We start from the raw sequence: 20,580 nt of genomic DNA, 5'->3' as shown, positions 1-20,580 counted from the left end.
GATGGGAAGCTGTAGTTTATGTTATCCTATAACAATATAACTCTGGACCCACATCAGCTTCCTCACAGATGGATGGAGGATGCCATTCTTCATACGGTACTCTGCCTCCTTGAGCGGTCTGCAAGTTATGTCAGGATGCTGCTCATAGACTATAGCTAGGCATTTCATACCATTATTCCTGATATCCTGGTTGACTAACTGATTGATATAAAACCTCTAAAACTGCAAAAACATCACTGACGTCCCTTACTTTCTTTTGAGGACATAACAGCATGCAGTATCTCAGGAAAACAAGGGAAATGGCTGCTGATCCATCACACCCAGGACAGCATCTGTCCAATTTCTTACGTGCTTCATGTTTTAAGACAGTTTCAAACATTTTTTAAGAAAAATCTCCATGAAATAGTAAAATGTTTCAGTTTCAGCATCTGATATCTTGTTCATCTTCTATTAGTAATAAAATATGAGATTTGTAAATCTTTGTATTCTGTTTTACATTTTATACAGCATCTCAACTTTTGTGCCAATTAGGTTGTATTTTAAGTTAGTTTTCAGTTATTATTTTTTAATGTTGTTGGATGTGTTATCACAAGGAACTTGACAGACAAGTTCAAGTAACGTATATTATATACTTATATATATATAAAACCGTGCCAAAGCGGACTGAGTTTCACTTTCTCTTTCGGCTGTTGACGCAGACAAGGTAAACCGACATTTTATGGTTGTATTTAAATGTAATATTTCGACTTCATTACAGAGACTAGCCGAACTAGCTTACTGATATTTAGCTGTAACATGTTATGTGTGGCTTCTTGGCTTGTTCGTTTTGTCGTTTAACCTAAACACGAAGCAGACGTTTGTACAAAAGTAATAGGACCTGCTGACCACTCACTTCTCCACGGCTAGATGCCTAAATACACGTACGCACCAGGCCACCACTGACTTTATCATCATCCTCATTTGTAGTAGTAATATTATGATTATAAATATAATCATCAGTCTGTATTTCAGCTTTACTAGGTTTTAGCAGCTTTGCGAGAGAACTATTTCAACCATTCAAGTAGGCTATAATGTGTAATCAGAACCATTATAATCATCCTAAAAAGCATCATTGTTGTTTTATTATTACAGATTACAATGTGCTCAGTATTTATTAACAAAACTTTAAATATTCAACCATGTTAGATCATCAGCAGTCGATCTCCTTACTTTCGCTTTCTGGTAGTCCATGGGTCTTCTGTCAAGATCCTATACATGCAGTTACGAATAAAATAAACTGTTTAAAATTAAATTTAAGACATGGTAGCAAAATAAAAGAAACAAACCTAAGGCTTAAGTGTGAAAAATACTTGGAAACAAAGGTGGAGTGTAACAGACTTACTTCCTGTTCCCATCAGAATATATGCAGTTAGGTAGAAGAGTTTAACAACATTGCATGAAATCAATAATGCCATCTAATGCAGCATGCTGGATGTACTTTTAACAGTTATAAACATGAGTCAGTCTGAAGAAAAAGAAAAAGAAGACTCATCCTCAAATGACGGTCTGGCTCAGGAAAGTGAGGGCAGGACCACATCTGAGAGGTAATATTAAGATCTGCCCCTGTTTACAGCTTAAACTCTGACATCATCACAAACAGTTTGGGTAAAAGTTAAAGAAATGACAAATTGCAGACTGTTAATTTGTCTATTATTTTACATTCACCTGACCATTGAGTTGTCATAATTTCTTTCAGGACTGAGCAAGAGAGAGCACCAAGCGTTGTGCCTCTGAAGAGAGAAAGTTCCATGGACCTTCCTCTTGTTTTTAAAGTATGTTTTAAAACTCTCTGAATGCTTCATTTCTTTCAGGACTGAGCAAGAGGAAGTAAACGCTCCTTCAAGCGTTGTGTCTCTAAAGAGTAACAGATCCATGGACCCTCCTCTTTATTTAAAAGAGCCAGAGTCATCTCCAAAGTAAGTTAGCACAGTTCTTTAGCTCAGTTTTTTTCCTGCAAGAATTGGTCCTAAAAACAGGTCTGATAAGTGACAGTTATAGACAAAAATAATATGTCATAACTAAAAACATATGGTAGTTACTAATTTAATCTTATTTATGTAGTATTTTTATCTAACCAAATGTTAGATGTTAGAGTGCTCCATACATTAAAAAATCTTTTAAATAAAAACATGTAACAAATTTTATATATATATATACATATATATATAATTTGTTACATTTTTTAAGGGAATTATAATAAAGGAAAGCTGTCCAGTCCAATAAAAGTATGTTTTAAAACTCTCTGAATGCTTCATTTTTTTCAGGACTGAGCAAGTAAACGCTCCGTCAAGCGTTGTGTCTCTAAAGAGTAACAGATCCATGGACGCTCCTCTTGTTTTTAAAGAGCCAGGGTCATTTCCAAAGTAAGTTAGCACAAATTGTAGCTCAAACTCTCTTACCTTTTCTTTTGAAATCCTTTTGATCCACAGTTTTCTCAGTAGGCAGAATAAATTATTTCAAATTAAGTCCATCTGCATTGATTGCTCCTAAAATTAGTGGTCAGGCAGGATACACTCCATAAAGGCCACCAGTACACAGTGCAACTCTGTCTGTGCAGCTGCTATAAGCAGCAGGAGCTCCACAACAATGGCAACACAGGCAGCACTGCTGTTTTTAAATAAATGTCGAATTAACTTATTATTATTATTATTATTATTATTATTATTATTATTATTATTATTATTATTATTATTATTATTATTATTATGACAATCCAAACTCCAAATAAAGCCACTGGACTTCTGTTACTGTTTAATGTCTTTCAGGTTTAAGCAGAAACATGAAGAGCCTTTACCAAGGTAATATTTAAGCATTTCCATACACACAGTCTCTTATAAACAATTGTAACTATGTTGTGTTCTTACTTGTTTTTCTTATTCATGATAGATGCAAATGCCTTTACAGCTAATGGCAGCATTTTAAACTCAGCTGTTGCAAATTTATGAGAGCACACACACACACACACACACACACACACACACACACAAAAATGTTCTTGTCCCATCTCTTCAATGTCAGGGGACAAACAAAAGCGGTGCAGTTGTTAACAATAATGAATTATTTTTTATTCACAGAATAATGGCACAGGATTCCACCAATTCTCAAACAGACCTGCATGAGATATTTAGGGTTAGTATCTTTTTAGTACAGATTAATGCTTGTAAATAGATGATTCACAAATAATATTGCTATAATAATGATTATAATATAATACTTTTGCCGCATTTTGAAAGACATTTTTGTAAGGTTACTATTACATCATTTGTGCTTCTTATAATTAATTCTAATACATACTCTACATAAGCAAGATGTTCTGAATAAACTGAGCTTTAAGCTGAAGAGTTTGGTGGGGTGATAGGCAGCAGCTCTGTTGAGCCATGGCCACAGCTGAGGATGGAGAGGGAGAGCAGGGCGAGCGAGGCACCAAGGAAGCCAAAAACTGCAGAAAGAAAAAAAGGACAGCAGAGGGCGCCACTGAGGCACGGTGGCATTGTAATGGGCACTTGTGGCACTCATGGGTGGCACCAAGAGTATTCTGGTTTTTATTATTTGGGGAACAGTGTTTGAATCTATAATACTAATTTTACCTTAGGTGTTCCTTATGAAGATGTTATTTAATCTTTAATTTTCTTATTAAAGTTAAATTTTAAATTATGATTTTGTTTTACTGCAGAGTCTTGAGGAGAAAATTGTTACTTTTGTGAAGAGTGAGCTGAAGGAGATATTTTGGCTTCTGAAAAAAGATAAAAATGTCTCAGAGTCCCAGAGTGAGGATGAGGAGCTGAGTAATTGTGAAGAAGAACAGAAGAACAGCAGCAAAGAGGCTTTTCTGAAGATCACTGTGGAGTTTTTGAGGGCAATGAAGCAGGAGGATCTGGCTGATACTTTACTGACCAGTAAGAGGCATTTAATATTTCTGAGAAAAAAGAAAAACTGCATCAGATCTGTGGTTATTTTGGCTTTGTATAATGTTAAAATCTTTTTTTTGTACAGGTCCTGAAAGTAGCACTTCCTGACCTTAAGAATATGCGTTTCTTGTTTTGACTGCACAGTAATATTTATTACTTCAGCACCCTAAGGCTGAGAAATTGCATTTGCAACTGTTTTTTCCAGGTTGCTGTGTAGGTATACAGCTGAGTTTTGCTCTTTGCTCATGACAGCAACTGGATATCAACACACCAATTCTTTTGAACATGCATTCATAAAAAGAATGCAAGAGAACATCAGAGGTAGAGAGCAAAAAAAGAAGACAAAGGGACAAAGCAAGAGATAAGAAAAGAGTCAACTTAGACTTATTTCAGTGGCTATCCAATGCAATATCCAGTAACACATTGCATTTAAACCTCAAGCTCAGGGTCGAGGCAGGATGCAAGATGAATGCCGAATTAGCTATTGTTTGGAAGTACCTCAGTGAGAAAATCTGCCATGGTTTTATAGCACTTTTTTTGATAATGTGGTGGTATAGGTAGGGTATTGGATTGGATTTGGTGTCCAATTTGCATCCTGTCTCTTTTCTGAGATCTCTCCAGACAGTAAAAGTCAGTCTGAACTTGAATCTTCTGATCTCATGCACCGTCCCTTTCTCTCTTTTCCTCTCTTTCGCCTATAATGTTCTCTTGCATTTCTTTGCTGAATCAACCATGGTGCATGTCCATAACAGCCAGTATGTTGATATCCAGTTGCTGGTGTGTGATGCAGGGTCGTAAAGCAAAATTCAGATGTCACGTGATGCCCTATAAAGTTATGAATTCCAGTTTCTCGTCCCGGGGACACTGCTGGACAATGATGACTCTAGATATGTACATAATATTTGTCAGTGAACCATCGAAAGTCAGAAGCAAAGTTTTAAGGTCAGAAAGTTATGTTGTGTTGCTTTATGAATTGATGGCATCTTTGAATTTTCAGTGTTTTAGCTTGTTTTAAGGAAATGGGATAGGAAATTAAAGTGACTGGAAAACATGTTGTAATCTAATTTGTCATTTATTCTTGTAGAAACTCTTATGGCCATGTGTCGTCGTAAACTGAAGTCAAGTCTGAGGAAAAAGTATGAACGCACATTTGAAGGAATTGCTGAAGCAGGAAATCCAACTTTTCTAAATCAGATCTACACAGAGCTCTACATCACTGAGAGAAGCCCTGCAACGATCAGCAGAGAGCATGAAGTCAGACTGATTGAAAAAGCATTCAAGAAGCCAGACAGATCAGATATAACAATCCATGTAGAAGACATGTTTAAACCTTCCCCTGAAAGAAATGAGCCCAACAGAACAGTGATGACAAACGGAGTGGCTGGCATTGGTAAAACAGTCTTAACACAGAAGTTCACACTGGACTGGGCTGAAGGCAAAGCCAACCAGCACATACAGCTCACATTTCCATTTTCTTTCAGAGAGCTGAATCTACTGAAGGAGAAAAAGTTCAGTTTGGTAGAACTTATTCATCACTTCTTTCCTGAAACCAAAGAAATCTTCACATTCGAAGAATTTAAGATTTTGTTAATCTTTGATGGTTTGGATGAGTGTCGACTTCCTCTGGACATGAACAGCAATGAGACTCTGAAAGACGTTAGAGAGTCCTCATCATTAGATGTCCTGTTGACAAACCTCATCAAAGGGAACCTGCTTCCCTCAGCTTGCCTCTGGATAACTACTCGACCTGCAGCTGCCAGTCAAATCCCTCCTGAGTGTGTTGACTTGGTAACAGAGGTGAGAGGATTCACTAACCCTCAAAAAGAAGAGTACTTCAAGAGGAGATTCAGAGAAGAAGAGCAGGCCAGCAGGATCATCTCCCATGTCAAGTCATCACGAAGCCTCCACATCATGTGCCACATCCCCATCTTCTGCTGGATCTCTGCTACAGTTCTGGCGGATTTGTTAAAAACAACAGAGAGAGGTGAGCTGCCCCAGTCCCTGACTGAGATGTACATCCACTTCCTGGTGGTTCAGTGTAAAGTGAAGAAGGTCAAGTTTGATGGAGGAGCTGAAACAGATTCCCACTTTAGTCCAGAGACGAAGAAGATGATTTATTCTTTGGGAAAATTGGCTTTTGAGCAGCTGCTGGAAGGTAACCTTTACTTCTATGAGTCTGACCTGATGAAGAGTGGTATCGATGTCAAAGAAGCGTCGGTGTACTCAGGAATGTTCACGCAGATCTTTCTTAAAGAGGGTGGGCTTACCCAGGCCAAGGTGTACTCCTTTGTTCATCTGACAGTTCAGGAGTTTCTGGCTGCTCTTCACGTTCATCTGACCTTCATCAACACCAACATTAATCTTCTGTCAGAACAACCTACATCTGTCTGGTCCAGGCTGTTTGAAAACAAATATGATCTCTTGTACCAGAGTGCAGTGGACAAGGCCTTAAACAGTCCAAATGGACGCTTGGACCTGTTCCTCCGCTTCCTTCTGGGTCTTTCACTGCAGACCAATCAGGCTCTCCTTCAAGGCCTTGTGACCCAGACAGGAAGTGGCCCCAGTCAGAAAACAGTCCTTTACATCAAAAGGAGGATCAATGAGAATTCTTGTTCTGAGAAAAGTATCAACTTATTTCACTGTCTTAAAGAGCTGAAGGACTCTTCTCTAGTTGAGGAGATTCAACAACACTTGAAATCAGGCAGTCTGTCAACAGATGAACTGTCTCCTGCTCAGTGGTCAGCGCTGGTCTTCATCTTACTGTCTTCAGATGAAAATCTGGAAGAGTTTGATCTGAAGAAGTACTTCGCTTCAGATGAGGCTCTGCGACATCTGCTACCTGTGGTAAAAGCAGCTACCAAAGCAGTGTAAGCAAGAAAAAAGCTACGCAAATAAAATCTATTTAGAGTTAATATAAATTAATCTTTATATACGTTGGCATTTTTTCAGGCTAAGTTGCTGCAACTTGTCAGAGGGAAGCTTTGAAGCTCTGACTTCAGCTTTGATCTCCCCATGTTTCAATCTGAGGGAACTGGATCTGAGTAACAACGACCTGAAAGATTCAGGTCTGAAGCAGCTGTGTGAAGGACTGCAGAACCAACAATGTGCACTGGAAGCTCTCAGGTCAGGATCGATCTGTTTATCCACTAGATGACACTTGATTTAGAGATACAATGATTATTATTTTTATGGCCGATTCTGGCTTTTCTATTTAATTGAAGGTTGATAGAATTTTATTTTTATTTTTTTCTAAGAACTTTAATATAAAAATAAATAAATAAATACTGATTAGACATGACTATTACATTTACCTCCATAACTGCACAAAGTTACAGGCCCTTCTCACATTGTCACTGGAAATCTAAAGCGTTTCAGGTTACTGCACAAGAAGTTTTTTATGATTAACATTCGACTGATAAGTATATTTCTCATATATTTTAGGCACTAGGTCCTATTCTCTTTGTTATACATCCTATTATATAACAGTGTACAAAATAATCAGTGTTAGTGAAGTCTTTCACTAACAGCTTATAAAAAAAAAGAATACAATAAAAAGAATACAATAAGCCAAGAAAATCATGAATTTTCTCATAGCTGATATATAAAAATAACTAAGATAATGATGCAGATTTTTTTATAGAATCATACATAATGACAGAATTCATATTTATGACATAAATATAAGAAAAGCTGTTATTAGTGTGACCTGAAGGCCCTCAAGGGGCACCAGCCTTTTAACGAAAACTGAAACTGATCAGACATGTTTTTTTTACTTGTATTTTTTCATCTATAATCAGGATCTTCCTTAGACTTGAGTGTCTGTTTCTTGTCAAACAAAGTGGTCCATCTGACAGTCAACTACTTCCAATAATGTTCATCACACACCTGCAGCCACCAGCAAGAACTGCCAAAATCCAATGCCAGCCTAAATGCTGTTTGCAAACAATTCAGATTTCAAAATCACTTCCTGACTCTCCCATATCTGCTGACAATCATGTCAGCAACTTTATTTTATTTTATTTTTATTACAGCCATGCACAGCTATTTGATGCTGGTACCAAACCATGTGCATGCAGCAAGTTAGAATGTGCCGTGTTAACACGTACATACAACAGAGATGGATGGAAGTCTTCTCATAACTGTACCTGGAACATACAAGGAATTATCTTGCCACTAAAGGCCCCACTGGGCATTAACAGTCATAAATGATAAATTTGGGAATAAAATTCTTAATGACAACAAACATTTTACATGCAAGAGATGAATAGGGAAACATATGCTGTAAATATAATTTAGGCCTCGTAATATTGACAAACTGCACACATGAACAGTAGATTTTTTTTAGCAGCTGCCAGAGGGAAGTAGTTGCTGAGTATGATTAAAAATAAAATCCTTAAGTAGTTCTGATTGCATCACCATGATATAGTGCAGCAAATTTTAAATGTTAAAAGGAGACCCTGATGTTAGATGTTAAAAATGGGACACCAGAGTTTAAGTTGTATGTAGAGTTTTGTTTATTTTTTTTAACAATGCTCTTGTTTTTAAAAATGTGAATCTTTGTCCTTGCTTGTAGGCTTTCAGGCTGTCTCATCACATCTACAGGCTGTGCTGCGCTGAGATCGGCTCTGAGGTCTAATCCCTCTCATCTGAAAGAGCTGGACCTGAGCTACAATCATCTAGAAGAATCTGAAAAGCAGCTTCTGTCTGCAGGACTGGAGGATCCAAGCTGGGCATTAAAAGCACTCCAGTATGAGCAAACAAGCTATGAAATATATATATATATATATATATATATATATATATATATATATATATATATATATATATATATATGTATATATATATATGTATATGTGTGTGTGTGTGTGTGTGTGTAACCAGGATAATGCTTATTAATGTTTTTTGTCTTTAAAATTTTATACCAGGCTGGAGCCAAGTGGATCACAGTTTCTAAAACCAGGTCTGCAGAAGTGTAAGTAAACTCTTTTTTTATTATCACTGACATATTTTTTATTTACAAAATGTTTATAAAATGCAATATTAACCATTTACTAAAGTCTTATCAGTCTTTTAGTTACAGTCTTTTTTGCAGGCTTATTAGCTCCTACTTAGGACAATAATGGTAAGACCGCAGGCACTGCTATGTTAAAAAAGACCAGATGTTTTGAAAACACAAAGTTAAGTCACTATGTTCATACTCAGAAAAAATCCAGTTATAGGCTAGAAAATGTAGACAAGGGTTTTTTGAATATCACATTTCAGATTTCACATGTAGATGGGTTATTATTACAGTTATCTTATTACTCCGTGATTTTTATGGTCATGTAAACAGGCTCAGTGCTGCGCATGTGCATAATTTCCATAACAAAGCATTTCATGCTGTCTCATAGAAAAATTTAATTAAAATATATTAAAATGCAATTCAGGATCTTCATTCTGTAAACTTTTAAGTGGACAAGTGGTGAAATGTCCAGTGTGTCAAATGTCATTCTATTTCTCAACATTTCATACAGTTAGAATTTATTTCCAGTTTTTTTTGGTATAAAAACCATGAAAATATTTTGAACAACAAAAAAGCTAGTAAATTTAAGTGCATTTAATATATCATGAATCATTAATTAAATTGGTGAAATAATGAACTGGTGTTTCTCCATCAGATGCCTGTGAACTCATTCTGGATCCCAACACAGCTCATAGAAACCTCCTTCTGTCTGACAACAACAAAACAGTGACAATCCAAAAAGAGAAACAGCCATATCCTGATCATCCTGACAGGTTTGACTACTGGAAACAAGTGTTATGCACTGATGGTTTGACTGGTCGTTGTTACTGGGAGGTTGAGTGGGTAGGGCAGGTTTACATAGCAGTGACTTACAAAGAAATCAAAAGAAAAGGACAAAATAACGACTGCTCCCTTGGGAAAAATAATCACTCCTGGAGCCTGCTGTGCTCCAGTGATGGTCACACTGGGTTGCACAATAACAAAAGAGCTTCTGTCCGTGGAGCATCTTCCAACAGAGTGGGAGTCTATCTGGACTCTTCTGCAGGCACTCTGTCCTTCTTCAGGGTCTCCTCTGACAAACTGACCCACCTTAAGACCTTCCATGCCACTTTCACTGAACCGCTGTACCCAGCTTTCAGGATAAGGACCGAGCCCTTTAACTCATCACTGACTTTGTTAGTTAGTTAGTTAGTTAGAAGTGTTTTCAAGCATAAAAACATAAGCAAAAAAAAACAAAAAAACATAGAGGAAGCTTCCATGCCACACACACACACATATACATATATATATATATATATATATATATATATATATATATATATATATATATATATATTGGTTGGTGTATATAAGATTATTTGGTCTAGCATCACTCCCAGAAAGTTATATTCAAACACCCTTTCTATACACTAATTATCCACAATTAATATTTGATTAATTTATTTTCCTTCTCCAAACCACATTATATTTGTTTTACTCAGATTTAAAGAGAGTTTATTCAAACCAAACCACTGTTTCACTTAGTTCATTTCTGTTGTGATTACCTCTAAAAGCTGCTGTTAACTCTCTCCAGAGCAAAAGATGTTTGTTTCATCTGCAAATAATATAAATTTCAGTAAGCTTGAAACACTACATAAGTCCTTTTTGTATAACATCAACAGCTATGACCCAAGCAGTAACCCCTGAGGTAGACCTCAGCATATGTCCATACAGCCTGATCTGCATTCTCCTATTTCTACAAACTTTCTTTTTCTTAATAAATCTGAAAATTGATGTGATTCCTTTAAAATCTAACTTGTACACTTTGAGTTAATTTCATTCTGTAAATTCAACTGTATTTTATTTATGTTTTGATAAACTGCGAATAAGATTATGTCTTAATTTGGATGCTACTATGTTATCATTATTGTCATTACTGTTATTATTATCAGTCACTTTTTAAGTTCAGCTTGTATTCTATTATATTTCCTTTTTTTTTTTTTATTTATTTATTTTTTTTTTTTCAAATGTGTTTCATATAATGAGATGCAGGGAAAGTTAAGGCTCTTTATTTAGCTTGTCTTTGCACCGCCCTGGAAGCTATAAATAATTAGTTCTTTGTCTTTAACTTTCCTCTTACGATCAAACTTAAGGGTGATGGAACACTCCTTTAAGGTCCTGGCCTAATAAGTTTTTTGTTTCACTTGGTTTCCTCAGAGGACTATATGTTTATTTTTTCTTACATTCAGGGAAATTTAAAGAAAAAAAAATCAAAAGTAAAATGTCAACATTCATGGAAGATTCTGTCTTCTGGTATATATGTAGATAAATGTACGCATCTAAGAAAAATAATATAGAAAATGTGATTTGTTTTTCTTTTTAGATATTTAAACATCTTCTAAGTCTGAAGTACTACAATATTTGACATTTTCATAGAACATCTATGCCTACATAGGCTATATAACTACTGATGATACAAACACACAGATAAACGTTGTGAATTATGACTGACTTCGTAATGAAAAAGCTCAGTTGCTTATTCTCTTCTTTTTAAAAAAAAGAATACAAACTATTAAAAAACTAACTAAAAATACTAACTATTAAAATATGTTGCTGAAAATAATTAATACACACTGCAAGTAGTGTAATTCTGCCCTAAACGGTTCAGAGGTTCATTGAGGTCCGTCGATCCTCAGATTATGGCTGATTTCATGAACTGGAAAAGGAAACGAAAAAACACATAATTAACTTCAAGAATTCATCTGTATCAAAATGTGGTCAGTTTTTAAATAGTCTATAATCTATAAGTCTTTAATTTTATATGTGCAATACCTGCCAAAAACCAGAAGATGTCACTGCTTTAAACATTTCAAATATTAAACCTTCTAAGCACAATTAAAATCCTGATTGAGATATTCAGGTCTGCATTTGACCCAGCTCTTCCAGATACTACTGAAGAGCATAAGGATGCCATATTTTGGTGCCTGGGGAGGATTTCGGGCCTTGCTCAGGGGCCCACATTGGCTCACCTGTGTTGGGCAATCACACCAAGGTCCTCCAGACTCAAACTAACCTCTGTAAACACTAGGGCACCAAATCCCCTCAAGGAATTGCCTACATTTAAATATCTGATAATACAGACTTGTGAATTGTAAGAACCTGCTTTATTTTCAAAATGATGTTTAACTTTTTATATTTTAAATTTTTTGTGTACTACTACTACTTGATTTAACAGGATTAATAAATGTGGATAAACTCACCTGTTTGAAGGAGAAGCTGGCAACCTGGCAGTCACAAGGCAAATTTTGCAGATGGGCTTGGAAACGACCTGAAACAAGAATTACAACCAACTGAACTTGACCTTTAGGGTCACTCAAATACACAGAATCTTCATGCACATGTATAATAGGCCAAAGTAATTTTCTTGAGATTAAATTTACCTTTGAGGATGTGAAGTCTAGTGAGGACTGCCATATAGTTGTCATAGTCAATCCCACCTTGGGAGTGGTATTCAAACCACAGAGCTCTGAAAGTTTCCTCATCTACGTGAAAATCTGCATGATGAAGACAGTATTGAGTGAAAGTCAATCAAATGAAACCTGGAACATGCTACGCTGATGCTAACATGCTAAAATCTGATATATTACATTAAAAAGGTGAATGCAAACAGAAACAGAATTTTGTTTAACTCTGGTTTTAGCTAGCACAACCCACTAAACAAAAATCCCTGCTGTTGCTATTAGTGAATAAATATTTACTTAAAATAAACTTATCTTGCATTGTAACTTTAATTTAAAGATATAAGAAAATATCTCCATCCAGACCCAGCCACAATTTTTAGAAATAACATATCAGACAGTGTGTGTGCATTTTTACTTATTAAACTTAAATTTTATACCATAGGTGTCAAATGTCTTCTTCATTTGGGTCTGTGTGACAGCGGGTGGATTTGTGCTCTCGTATTTCTCCACATAATCTCTCCTGATAATAGCCACATAATGCTCCAGTTTGAACAGCTCCACCACATTCAGGTCTCCCGTTTTGTCTGCCTGAAACGTTTGTTAAAGAGCGTAAAAGTTATAAAGTTCAACACACTGTTAGTCAAAGCCCTCTATTTGTGGTAACTGTCAAAAAAAGTAAGAACCATCATTGTTTTCTAAGTGTCAAAAAGGAATGAAAATAACAAAGCATGGTAAGATTATGCAGGATAGATTCAGCATTAACTAAACCATGTGGGATAACATCTGAAGAAGAGTAAAACAAAGGAAGGAGGAGCTACCTGAAACTTGGGAATTTGATTTCTCTAACATAAACAGACCATGTAACAAGTGAGCAAATATGACTTTTCACTGAGCAGACCAACAAAAATAATAATACATAATCCAGCAGTTTGAGTAGGGAAGGATACATCCATGAGAATCAAAAGCAGGCGGGCCGTCCTGAGAGTAAGAGCTAAGTTTCAAATGATAAATACAAACATCAATGTCATTTCTATTTTTCAACAGATGAGAATATCTGGAAATAGGCAGAAACGAAACTGACATTTGCCACGAACAGTATATCCACCAAATTTAAGTTTAGCAAGAACATCTTCAGCCTTCAGCATCTGCAAGTAAAGACCAATAAAAGTAGATTAACTAGAGAAAATTATAATGAGTTCTATTTCACACAATATAGCATAGTTCAACAAGGCAAAAATATTAAGCAGTACAGCCTATAAAACGCAGATAAACTTTACATTTTTGAGGCACATAAAATAAAATAAAATAAAATAAAATAAAATTACATTCAATGAGCAAATGAACCAACAGAAGTGTGTTGTGGTGTATTTTTCTGCAGAGAAACCATATACCTGTGTTTTACAAGTTTATTCTTATTTTATCATGCTTCTAATTAAACCAATACCCATCTGGAAACCAATCTGGGGTGATGATGGTGATGGTTGAAAACATTGCTTGACATATGGCTTCACCATTTGCTGTCATAAACTGTGCGTTTTGCTTTGTTTAATTGTGTGTGTGATTTTTTTTAATTGTAGTCATTTGTTTAGTTTCTTGTCTTTTGTTGTCTTCCAGTCCTCTGCCTTGTTTCCTGCTTTATTTTGTAGTTTATCCCCTTGTATTCTGTTTGGTTTACTTTCTGCTCCCTGATTCTGATTCAGTCCCTCTGGTTTTCCTTTGTTTGTTACCAGTTCATTGTGTTAGTTGTGCTTTGTTAGCCTGTGTTGTTAGTTTTCAGCTTGTCCTTTTATTCCCTTCCTTTGTTAGGTTTTGTTACTGGTGTTCCTGCTTCTGTTGGGCTCTTTCTTTCTTTCTTTCTTTCTTTCTTTCTTTCTTTCTTTCTTTCTTTATTCGTTTATTTATTTTTTTATTAAACCCAGTTAAAATAACACATTTTCTGAAAAATCTTAGCTTACTTGCCTCTGCTCTGCTTTCTTCCTGTGAAAGAAAAATAAAAGCAAAATGTTATTTAAAAAAAAATTAAATTTTTTTTTTTTATGGTAATAAAGTGTTGATTACTTACAGATATACACATTTCCTCTGGGAATGATTTACACTGCAGCTCTTCAGGCCAGGAGACGCCAAAACTGTTCATTAGACTTTCACAGTCCCGTTTGGCTTTTTCACAGAAAGACCTGCAGGGCATCTGCACCTTCCCTTCAATGCACTGTGGGGCGTACACCCTACACAAGAAGAGGCGAATGTCTGTTGAGCACACGGCCTGCACCATTGAGTTGAAAAAGGACATCTTTGAGACTGCTTCTCTTTGGCTTTTGTGGCCCAGGAGATTTGGAACAATGGTCTGGTTGTAAGACAAGCCTTGGCACACGGGTATGCTGATTGGCTCACAGATTCCTCCACTGGTGCTCACTCCATACTGCAGATATAAATGAACACTTTTACTCTGGGTGTGACCATAGCTACTGTAAACTTCTCTGGTTTAAAACGGATTTATTTGACTGTATTCATGCATTCCTGTTCAAACGGATATTGCTTGTAAACAGGCTGTTTTCGTTAAAATTCGACCACTAATTCAAGAGGGCCCTAAAGAGGCTGAGAAGACAACATGTGATTAGAGAGAAATAAAATGCATTAAGGAAACAAAACTTTATACAACCTTATAAACTGTGGTGGTAACTTGAGCCACTGGTCATCTCTTGAGGCCCATTTTTAGCCAATGTTGGGAAAGCTGAGCTAAAAGCTACATGGGACCAAATTTGTGCCATCCAAAGAGAAGCTCAAACCTCAAAAGTTTCATAGCAGTTTGAATAAGCACAATGTGTTCAATGATGCTGATATTCTGCAAATAGTGGACAATCAACTTATGCAAAAATGAGCAGTATAAAGCTAACTGTAGAAATTTCATCACAGTGTTAGGGCAGCGTGATGCAGTATTTAGCACCATTACTCATAAGCAAACAGGTTTCCCAGTTAAATACCAGGTATGGCCTTTCTGCATCGGGTCTGCACAAGAATTTCATGCGATCAGATCAGTCGCTTGCAGAATTATAAATGTAGGACTTTTGCAAAATGTGAATAAATACACATAATTCCTAAACAAGCCATAGGTTGCCATCTCTTATTACATCTACGATTAGGAAATCATGATATGTCATAAGGATGCCAGATTGATCTGTATTATATTTATTCTAAAACAACTAGAAAATTCAGTGGATGCCACAGAGTAGACAAATTTTTAAGGCCAGGCTTTTTTCATGCTACATGAAATCATCTAGTCTGAACAAATTACAATCTTATAGCAAGTGTCGATTCTCAGTACACTTTTTGGTCTTAAAAGTTATAGATTGAAAACTACTTCTTTGTTACTCGAAAGCAAAAACCTGTTACCTATTTTTGGTGAGCTGGTGCTGTTCTAAATTAAAATTGTACACAATGATACATTTAAGGAATTATCAGTAATGCTTAGATAGTGAACAACTGAAATATGTAAGGCATGAATCTTCATGTAAACATCTCCTATTTTTCATATTTGAGAGACCAGGCAGACTTACCTGTTCACAGGACTCGGTGCTAAATGCCACACAGTTGAGGGTTTCAGGCCACGAGAAGCCAAACCTGTTCATCAGTGGCTCACAGCTTGCTCGTACCTGCTCACAGAGCGTTCTGCATGGAGGTTGAGCTTTCCCAGACACACATTTGGGAAGGTACACAGAGCATAGGAAAGGCTTTAAATGAGAGGAGCATCCAAACTGTACAAGTGGTGTGAAGGTATTTAATATCAGGCTGGCATCTTCCTGTGTTTTGTGGCCAGTAACTCCGGGCAGAGCAGTTTCTGTGTAAGGCAGGTCTTTGCAGAAAGGAATGGTAATAGCCTGGCATGTTGATGGGAATGTTTCAGGACCACCGATGAATGGAGTCTGTTAAATAGAAACATAAACCAGTCCAGTAAGAATAAATGTATTTTTTTTAAATTCTGTTAAAACGGTACTGTTTGACAGGACTCACACTGTACAGTTACAGCTGCAAAAGTATGGGGCTCTGTTCAGTTTTCACAGTGTAAGCATCTGACAGACTTACTTGTCCACATGACTCTGTGGTGAAGGCTTCACACTTCAAGGACTCAGGCCAATGAAAGCCAAAATTGTTCATCAGTGTTGCACAGCCAGACCTCGCCAGCTCACAGAGTAATCTGCAGGGAGGCTGAAGTCTTCCTGAGACACATTTAGGCACATAGACTGAGCACAAGAAAGGCTTCAGATGCCGAGAGCATTCCACTTCTATAAATGGGTAAAACTGATGAATCTCAAGGCCAGCTTCCACCTGTGTGTCATGACCTAGAATATTGGGCAGGATGGTCTCTGAATAAGGCTGATCTTCACATGCACGCAAAGTGATTGCTTGACATGCTGCAGGGGTGCTTTCCCTTTGAGATGGAACAGGATTGACAGGGATGGACGGAACCTGGATGAGCAGAAAATACTAAATCAGTGATGAATTTAATTTTCATCAATCACGAGCACCCTTTCCCCCTCTCATTTCACCAAATAAACTGACACTAGTGGCCTTTAACATGAATAGGGATTTATAATTTACTATGCTGACTATAAGTCAGGTTTCACATTCAGTTTAGATCAAGGCACATTCATATGAACATCTATGCTGAATCCATTCAAAAAATCACTTAAACTGTTATTTGATCGATGATTGTTGGTGAATTTCTTTTTGTAATTTTCCATTTTGCTGCCAGTTTGTGATAGAAAACAAACTTTATGTACAATTTTGTTCATGCAGTTTTTCCTGATCTCTGCAGGAAACTGAAAAAAATATGTTCACAAATGTGTTGAATGAATCCTTAAATCCCCCTGTTTACTTAGGGAAAAAAGGGGGAAAAAATCATTCACAAGAGTTCAAAAACAATTTTGATCTCACCTGTACACAGTTGGACTCTGGTAAAGAATCACACCGGAGCTTCATTGGCCAGGTCAGCCTTTTTATTCTTAGTGTGGACTCACAATCTTTCTTGACTTTTTCACAGAGAGCTCTGCACGGTTTCTTGCGACTGTCGTCCTCTGAGTTGCATTCAGGCACAACAACACGACACATGAGTGTGGCGATGTGTGGTGAACAGGCCGTCTCCACCATCTGACCAATTTGCTGCAGGTTGTAGCCTTGGACTCCGCTCGGATGAAGGGTAGTTGTGTATCCCAAACCTTGACAGAAGCTGGATGTTACTGGCTTGCAGCTTGTCCTGTCATTTCTTGAGTTTTGTGCCTGCAACAGCGGCAGACACACAGCCACCAAGAACAAATGCTTCATAGTTACCACTGATTTCCACAACAGTCCTATACGTTTGCAAAGCTTTTGGAGGTTTTAAACCACTGTGTGGGCTTGTCTGAGAATAGGAGGTGGAGTTCAAGTCTGCGAATGAAGTTTCTACATACAAGCACTGATTCAGGATCACTGGCAAGGTCACAAAACAATAAGATGCTCAACACATAATGAAACCCAAACTGGTCTGAGAGCAGGAGGTCTATTCTGGTAAATATAACCAAAAGATTGTTGCAGCATGCACAACATCTGACTGTGATTATGTGCTTTCTGAGTCACCAATGTGGGGGGTGTTTGTGCTTAAAACTGGCACAATAAACCTGACTAATGGTGAGAAAGTACTTCAGCACAGATAGAAAAGAAAGTGAAAACACATTTTAAAAATGATAATTAAAAAAAAAAATCTGTGCTTGTCTGGAGAGTTACCCATCCATTCTGTGGTATCAGAGTGTTTTATTAATGCGTTACAATTTGCTGAGTGGTATTTTAATCTTATTTAACATTTCAAAGAAAGCTGAAAGTTCAATCTTCACTGTTGTAGTATCAGATATAGTCTCAAGGATGAAGTGTGAGACTTTTGAGACATGAGGATTAAAGCTATCTTTATGGAATATTACATTTAGTTAATATAAAGGTGAAAGACTGTAGATACATTCACAATTTTAGTAGCAGAATCCCCAAACACCTCTTCATCTTAGTGCTGGAGGTTTGGGGCTGGTTCATATTATACTATCTGACTTCTCTGTTCCTGACAGAATGTACTGATACATTTTGTGTATTTTTCTTTAAAAACAAATGAACAATAACTTATAGCTACTTTCTGTTTAACATTATGCTCCAAATTCACATATCACCTCCTAAAAACATATATTTCTCTTCCTGCTTACCTGTTCACACGATTCTGTGGTAAATGCTTCACACCTGAAGGAATCAGGCCATTGAAAGCCAAAACTGCTCATCAGTGATGCACAGCCAGACCTCGCCTGCTCACACAGTGTTCTGCAGGGAGGCTGAGGTCTCTCTGAGACACATTTAGGCACGTAGACTGAGCACAAGAAAGGTTTTAAATAAGGGGAGCATTCAGCATTTACAAGTGGCAAAAACTGATGTATCCCAAGGCCGGCCTCCTCCTGAGTTTTGTGACCTAAAATATTGGGCAGGATGGTCTCGGTGTGAGGTAGATCTTTGCAAAGAGGGACAGTGATCGGCTGACATATTGCAGGGGGGGCCTGAGTTGCAGTGATGGCTTGACCCTGGAGGAGGAAAAAAAATCTGTGATATATTTCATCCTAATCTAACACAAGTGCCCATCAATCCATCCATCCATCCATCCATCCATCCATCCATCCATCCATCCATCCATTCATCCACCTAAATGTTGAGATATAATTATTTCAGTGAATCTTGGGCCGTTCTATTAGGTTTCCTCTGGCGCCCAAATCACTGGTAATAAATCCTCTCAGTCTGAAGGAGAAAAAGCAAACAACTTAACATACACTGGAGTTTTACTCCATAATTGTTTTATACTCACCTGTACACAGTTGGACTCTGGTAGAGATTCGCACCGAAGCCTCATGGGCCAAAATAACCATTTTGCTCTTAGTTTGGACTCACAATCTTTCTTGACTTTTTCACAGAGAGCTCTGCACGGTTTCTTGCGACTGTCGTTCTCTGAGTTGCATTCAGGCACAACAACACGACACATGAGTGTGGCGATGTGTGGTGAACAGGCCGTCTCCACCATCTGACCAATTTGCTGCAGGTTGTAGCCTTGGACTCCGCTCGGATGAAGGGTAGTTGTGTATCCCAAACCTTGACAGAAGCTGGATGTTACTGGCTTGCAGCTTGTCCTGTCATTTCTTGAGTTTTGTGCCTGCAACAGCGGCAGACACACAGCCACCAAGAACAAATGCTTCATAGTTACCACTGATCTCCACAACAGTCCTATACGTTTACAAAGCTTATGGAGGTTTGGCACTACTGTGTGTGCTTCTTCAAGAATAGGAGGTGGAGTAGAGGTCTGCGAATGAAGTTTCTACATACAAGTACTGATTCAGGATCACTGGCATGGTCACAAAACATTAGGATACTCAACACATAATGAAAACCAAACTGGTCTGAGAGCAGGGGCCCTTTCTAGGAAATTTGACCAAGTGATCATTGCAGCATGCACAACATCTGACTGTGATTATGTGCTTTCTCTTTCACCAATATGGGGGAGGTGTTTGTGCTTAAAACTGGCATAATAAACCTGACTTATGGACAAAATTTGAAATGAAAAGTAAAAACAATAGACACATTTATAATATATATATAAAAAAAAAAGCAGAAGTGTATCTGTGTTTGTCTGGAGAGTAGCCCATCCATCCTGTGGTATCAGATTGTTTTATTAATGGGTTACATTCTTGCTGAGTGGTACTGGAATCTTATTTAACATTTCAAAGAAAACTGAAAGTTCAATCTTCACTGTTTAAGAAGCCTCAGTGCAGATTTAGGTCTCTAGGATGAAGTGGGAGACTTTTGAAACATGACGATTAAAGCTGTAGCAGGAGTGAATTTGTAGTAGGAACCAATGTCTATTGGTTTAGGTAGGACACGTATGGATGATGGACTGTATATGTACAGATGAGCTGGGGAATAAAGACATGTATGAGCTTCTCTCGTCTCCTGTCTGGATGATTCATACACAGTGCTTCATAAGGCATGTTGCAAAAGCTATGTTTATGAAAAAATACATTTGATTAATGTAAAGGTGATTATAAATATATTCACAACTTTAGTAGCACAAGCAATAAACACCTCTCCATCTTAATGCTGGAGGTTTGGGGCTGGTTCATATTATACTGTATGTCTGGCTTCTCTG

At 37.2% G+C, this 20,580-nt stretch overlaps 2 protein-coding genes across 4 annotated transcripts; one reads left to right on the top strand and one right to left on the bottom strand.

Moving 5' to 3' along the window:
• The first annotated feature begins 694 nt into the window (after positions 1-694).
• Positions 695-10,957, top strand: LOC121640959 (NLR family CARD domain-containing protein 3-like). Of its 3 annotated transcripts, XM_041986782.1 has the most exons (12): positions 695-703; positions 1,487-1,583; positions 1,851-1,955; positions 2,304-2,402; positions 2,805-2,837; positions 3,114-3,168; positions 3,713-3,935; positions 5,032-6,814; positions 6,897-7,070; positions 8,521-8,694; positions 8,873-8,919; positions 9,605-10,957. In XM_041986782.1, the coding sequence occupies exons 2-12, from the start codon at positions 1,495-1,497 to the stop codon at positions 10,135-10,137; spliced, it is 3,315 nt and encodes a 1,104-aa protein (XP_041842716.1). In that variant the 5' UTR covers positions 695-703; positions 1,487-1,494; the 3' UTR covers positions 10,138-10,957. The 3 variants fall into 3 exon arrangements, with proteins under 3 accessions (XP_041842716.1, XP_041842717.1, XP_041842718.1); XM_041986783.1 differs by lacking the exons at positions 695-703; positions 2,304-2,402 and having other exon boundaries at positions 1,468-1,583; XM_041986784.1 differs by lacking the exons at positions 695-703; positions 1,487-1,583; positions 1,851-1,955; ... (1 more) ...; positions 2,805-2,837; positions 3,713-3,935.
• Positions 10,919-19,331, bottom strand: LOC121640961 (atrial natriuretic peptide-converting enzyme-like). The gene is made up of 13 exons (XM_041986785.1): positions 19,249-19,331; positions 18,605-18,970; positions 17,319-17,660; positions 16,467-16,850; positions 15,941-16,306; positions 14,452-14,805; positions 14,349-14,366; positions 13,471-13,534; positions 13,337-13,380; positions 12,827-12,977; positions 12,369-12,482; positions 12,189-12,256; positions 10,919-11,644 (listed from the first exon to the last, which is right to left on the bottom strand). The coding sequence occupies exons 1-13, from the start codon at positions 19,291-19,293 to the stop codon at positions 11,621-11,623; spliced, it is 2,340 nt and encodes a 779-aa protein (XP_041842719.1). The 5' UTR covers positions 19,294-19,331; the 3' UTR covers positions 10,919-11,620.
• Positions 19,332-20,580: the final 1,249 nt, after the last annotated feature.

This window comes from Melanotaenia boesemani, chromosome 6 (assembly GCF_017639745.1).
Source record: "Melanotaenia boesemani isolate fMelBoe1 chromosome 6, fMelBoe1.pri, whole genome shotgun sequence".
Lineage (NCBI taxonomy): Eukaryota > Metazoa > Chordata > Actinopteri > Atheriniformes > Melanotaeniidae > Melanotaenia > Melanotaenia boesemani.
The sequence above is the reverse complement of the archived record's forward strand: the minus strand, read 5'-3'. Positions and strand labels throughout refer to the sequence as shown.